General features: G+C 55.1%; 1 protein-coding gene across 1 annotated transcript; it reads right to left on the reverse strand.

Annotated features, from left to right (window-relative positions):
* Window positions 1-1,113: 1,113 nt before the first annotated feature.
* Window positions 1,114-5,274, reverse strand: LHFPL5 (LHFPL tetraspan subfamily member 5). Its single transcript, XM_009906175.2, has 3 exons — window positions 4,796-5,274; window positions 2,123-2,359; window positions 1,114-1,222 (listed from the first exon to the last, which is right to left on the reverse strand). Exons 1-3 carry the CDS (start codon window positions 5,205-5,207, stop codon window positions 1,206-1,208), a joined length of 666 nt encoding a protein of 221 aa, XP_009904477.1. The 5' UTR covers window positions 5,208-5,274; the 3' UTR covers window positions 1,114-1,205.
* Between the last annotated feature and the right edge of the window lie 267 nt (window positions 5,275-5,541).

Genomic DNA, 5,541 nt, shown 5'->3' on the forward strand with positions numbered 1-5,541 from the left:
GGGCCTGACTCTGAGCAAAGCCACGCAAAAAGAATTAGGCAGGGAACTGGCCTGGTGGGAGCGTGATGAATTTGGGGGCATCTGTGGTGCCCTGGGGGGGTCCAGGAAAAGTCAAAAGGGTTTGAGGGTGTCTGGAAGGGTCCTTAGAAATTCTTCGGGGTTTGTCTGGGGGTGTCAGGGTTTTGGGGGCAGCCCGGGGGGGCCTGAATGGGATTGAAGCGAGGCAAAAAGAATAGGTGGGGAGGTGGACGGGGGGGGGGGGGGGGGGGGGGGGGAGTCTGGATTTGGTGTCCCCTGGGGGGTGATTTGGGGGTCCAGTCAGGATCCAAAGGGTTTGAGGGTGTCCGGAAGGGGTTCTACCATTTGGGAGGGCTTTGTCTGGGTGTGTCAGGGGGTGTCGGGGGGGGGGGGGGGGGGGGGGGCAGGTGTCTCTGTGGGGGCCTCAATGGGATCGTTGCAGGGTAAAAAGGATGAGCTGGGTTCTGGGTGGGGGGGCAATGATCTGGGGGGCTCTGGGGGACGATTTGGGGGCTCCAGACAGGCTAAAAAGGGTTTGAGGGTGTGCAGAAAGGTCCCGAGAATTCCCCGAGCTGTTCACCCTTGGCAAGCATCGGGACTTGGAGAGACCTAAGGAAAGCTCTGTGCAGCTCTGTAGCAGTTAAAGGAGACCAGCACAGGATCCAAAACACTCCTGTTTTCTGTTTATTTGGGTTTTTTTATTCAGAAGTATTTTCCCTGAAAGAAGGCATACAAACCCCAAGAAGCATCAAATTGCCATCCCCCCCCTCTTGCCCTAGGTTTGCTGATGGACTCAAAAAAACCCTCCTGTGTCCAGTCTGGTTTTTTCCTGTCATATAAGCTCCACGAGATCTGTGAGCCAAAAGCAGCCTCATCAGTGAAAAAACACACTGCAGAAAATCCACAGAATGTGGTATGTTTAAAGCTCCCAGAAAATTCAGTTTAAAGAAAAAGGCTAATGGAAGAACAGCTTCTTTTGTCACTTGGCAAGTATTTATGGTTTGCAGCTTTCAAGAGGCAAAGCAAAGATTTCCCATTTCACCCCAAATAAAACCGATGTCACCATAGCACAAAACTCCCTGGCACTGTCAGTCCTTCAGTAATCAAAATGCACCAGCAGCTTTACGGGTACTGGGAATAAATCTTGCAATCCACTGTGGGTGTTACTGGTGTGGTGAGCAGGTCTCTCAGTCATGGACCTCTTCTGCGAAACAAAAAGATAATTACAGTGTTAATGACGTGTGGTATAAAGTGTAGGTGCAGGTGAGCTTCCAGGTTTGTTTTCAAAAGGGGGTAAAAAAAAAAACCCCAACACCTTAACAGCATAGAGAGGAAGCCCATGTGAAAGGCTGTAAAACGTAGCCTGGCTCAATTTGAGCTCCTGCCTAGGCATCCATCGATATTGCGCCTGCTTCTGGCCTTCTGTGGAGATCTCTATGCCCTTATGAAGCAGAATAATGACAACCTCTCTCCTACCTCTCCCACTGAAGGATGTCGCTGTCCTCCCAAATAAAGACAATCACAGAATGGTCTTGATTGGAAGAGACCTTTAGGATCATCAGATCCAACTCTTAACCCCAGCACTGCCAGGTTACAACTAAACCATTTTGCTCAGCACCACATCTACAAGGCTTCGAAACCTTTCCAGGGATGGAAACTCCACCACTGCCCTGAGCAGCCCGGGCCAGGCCTTGACAACCCTTCTGAGGAAGAAATTATTCCTCGTGTCCAACGTAACCGACACAACTTGCGTACGTTTCCTCTTGTCATGTTGCTTGCTCCTTAGGAGAAGAGATCAACCCTCGCCCGGCTACCACCTCCTTTCAGAGAGTTGCAGAGAGACGGAAAGTCTCCCCTCAGCCTCCTTTTCTCGAGGATGAACATCCCCAGGTCCCTCAGCTGCTCCTCAACAGCCTTGTTTTCTAGACCCTTCACCAGCTTCATTGCCTTTTCCTGGACCTGCTCCAGCCCCTCAATGTCGTTCTCGGACTGAGGGGCCCAAAACTGACCTCAGTACTCGAGATGCATCCTCTCCAGAATCAGCTGTGGGGTTGAAACACTCTGCAGCAGGATGGGCCTCAGAGCTCAGCCCCAACTCCTTTACCTTTATTTTCCACTTTAAAGTCAGACGGAAGGAGGTTGTCCTGACGGTTCCCCAACACGAAGGCCAGGAAGGAGAGGATGAGGGCGTCAAGGATGCCGATGATGCAGAGGATGTAGGCCCAGCGCACGGTGCAGGCACCCAGCGTGTACTTGTCCGTCTTGTCCCCACACAGGCGACGAACCTCAGTTGAGTCCCAGCCGTCGGGGTAGATCAGGCAGCCGATCATCAGCCCAGTAGCTGCAGGGAAAGGGGACAGAAGCCACAGGCCACCACTGAGCACGTGCTGTGTGTGGAGAGGGTGCATGGAGGAGCTTGACCACAGACAGTGCCCCAGAGGAAATACTGCAGAGCAGCCACCTGGGCTTACAGGTGCCTGTGGCTGCACATCATAGGTGTGCTCTGCTCCATTCTCGCCTACCAGCATCTCGCCTACCAGCACTGCTCTCAGTCACACAGCTCGCTGCCTTCCCACGAGCTCAGCACACTGCTCCCCATCAAAGACGGGCTGCAACAGCATCTCCCATCCCGTATGTCGCTCAGGCAACATCTCTCCTGCCTCCACACGCATCCCTGACTGTGTTACTCCAAATGAAACCAGGATGGTTTAGTCTGTACAAGCTGCAAAATCCTATTATTGCCCCTTGCCTCACCGGATTTCAGCTTATGCTTTGCTAAGGTGAAGCTGCCAGCAGCAGCAGCTTTGCAGCAGATTAATTCTGCTTGTTCAGCTGTGGCGGTTACAGTCCAGCCCTGAGCCACCGGCTTCTGCTGCAGCTACTCTCAACTCCCAGCCTTGGCACAACATGACCTCAGTGGCCATGGGGCCATTGGCATGTTGCCCTTGTGACAACAAATCCAGCACAGGCTGCTGGACCATCTTCTGCCAAGCACCTCCTGTCCCAGAAGTGCTCAGAAATGCTTTTTTTTGTCCCCATATGCTCGGAGAAATTGCTGTCTTAGCTGGACAAGAGTGACAAGGCTTGGCAGGGACAAGAGCCACATTCATCTGCAAGGCTTTGGGATGTGCTTAATGGAGGCTCTTCACATCCTCCATTTCTATCTTGGCGCAGAGCATGGAAGTAACTGGGGTTTTATGTGGTTTTGTGCAGACGTGAGGACCTCCTTGGCTCCTCGCACCAGAAGCACCCCCATGGTGGGAGCTTTGATTAAGCAGATGTTTGTCCCTGTCCTTCATGGCAATCTGCAGCCTCCTGCAGCAACCCTACCCTGACCCAGTGCCGCTCCTCTGTCCCTGACTGCTCAGAAAGCACTTTTGGGGTGGTTTCCTCACCCTTAGTAGATTATTTTCCCACTGATTTGGGAGCAGGAGAGCAGTAAGGCCAGCAAGCAGCTTCCCAGCTAGGCAGAGAGTGTTTCTCTTCATTCAGAAGCAGATAGCTTCTCCTTTTAATTTAATTTACCTTTCCCTGTAGTTACCGTAGAGGTGAAGCATGGAGAAATGTGGGAAGCAGGAAAAAAAAATAATTTCTCTTGTGAAAACACACCCTGGACATCAAGCAAAGGCCAGAAAATGGATCCTCTTGTTCCCTGCTCCGTTTTTAATACAATTCCCAAAAAGTGGCTGGAAAGACCCCGAGAGCTTGTCTAGGGCAGAAAAACTGGGCTGTCGGGATCCTTTGGGCTTATCCATGTGGCTGGAGCCACCTGCGCCAGGTTTCTCTCCCCCATCCTGCGCAAAACTGATATAAAAGCCCCAAACATGACAGCCTTTTATTGGTCCGGCTCCCTGGGAGGCTGAGATGCCTCAAGCCTCTTATCTGAATCTTCCCTCGAGTTCATTTGTTGAGCTGGGAACTGGAGCAACCTTGATACCAGGACTGTCGTCCCATGGGGTGACAGCTGAGGTGTCCCTGCCCGAGGGGGGCACCTGAGAACAAGGAGGGCCGGTCCCTCATGAATGATTCAGGAGCAGTGAAGGGCTGAGCTGGGTTTCAGCTGGGACTGCAAAGGCAGGAGCTCGGTTACAGGGCGTCTCAGGTGTCTGGCTGTGGTGGGGGTGCGACGGTAAAGGCTGGAGATACACAGGGAGCGGGGTTGAGCAGAAAAGTAGGAAAATGTGGGTGGTGATATTAAATCCTATGGTCAGCCCCACTCTTCCTGTTCCACTTCCCCGGTTTGGCATCCCCTGAGCTCAGAGAGTCACCAGTTGATGCGTGGGATATTGAAGGCACCAAATGACCCATCAAAGGTCATCACTGGATCCCTCATTAATTCCTGCAGGATCCCAAACACAACAGGGATCCCATGCTACAGCCTTGTGGCATCTGGTGCTCTCAGACCGATGCTGTGAAGCCACGACCACGCTGCACCGTGGGGCAGAGCAGGAGCGATGGTGTTGGGCCATGGTTGGTGGGAAGACCCCGCCCAGGTACGTGGGGCCGGGCTGTCGGCGGGGTGACAGCAGCACAGGGGTCCGGGAGCATCACCCCCGCGCTCCGAGTCTGCTGGGGTTCAGCCGCTCCGACAGACTGCACCCACTGCCGATTTAACACTGCTAACTAGTAAGGCAGAGAAAGTGGAGCACGGAGGTTACGGTGATGTTCCTTTCCCCACCAAGGCAGAGTCGAGGTGGGGGGCAGAGAGGGACAAATAGCTCTGGTCGGACCATCAACAGCCCCCAACTCCTCAATCGTCACCCCCAGTCTCACTCACCAGCTGCCAGCTGCATCCAGGCACAAACTTTATAGACGGTCGCTGCGTTGCAGAAGAAGAAGAGGCTGAAGCAGAGGATGGAGCCGATGATGAGGAAGGTGGAGATGCCTACGAAGAACATGGCAGTTTTGAAGGCGCTGGAGGGGATGGTGCCGAAGTCCAGGGGGCTGCCCTTGCAGATGAGCTCGCCGGTGAGCGCATTGCCGATGCAGTAGGAGAAAAGGCCGAAGTAACCGGCCTGTGGTGTGTCGATACTGTCCCCGATCCAGTAGGGCTGGATGAAGGTCACCACCATCAGGATGGAGAAGCAGAGGGTGAAGAGGGCCCACAGCACCCCCATGGCCCGCGCGTTCCTCACATAGTTCGTGTGGTAGATCCGAGCCGCCTCCTGCGCCGGCAGCAGCTTGGTCATAGCGGGGGCACCGCCGCTGCCGCCGCCACCGCCACCGCTCCCGGGGCAACGCCGCTGCCACCTTTCCCGAGGCCGCCGGCACCGTCACCGGCACGGTTCCCGGGGCAACCGGCGCTGCCCCGCCCCTCCAGGACGCTCCGGTGGTGGCGGTGAGACCGCCCCGGTGGACAACGACCCCGTGGAGACAACCAGCCGAGGGAAGACCTGGAAGAAGCCGGCGCAGGAGCCGGGAGCAGGCGGCGCAGGACCTGGGAGGAGCCGGCGCAGGACCTGGGAGGAGCCGGCGCAGGACCTCCCCCGCCCCGAACCGGGGTGGGCTCCGGAGGAGGGGGGC

The sequence above is a fragment of the Dryobates pubescens genome, chromosome 35 (genome assembly GCF_014839835.1).
Source record: "Dryobates pubescens isolate bDryPub1 chromosome 35, bDryPub1.pri, whole genome shotgun sequence".
Classification (NCBI taxonomy): Eukaryota; Metazoa; Chordata; class Aves; order Piciformes; family Picidae; genus Dryobates; species Dryobates pubescens.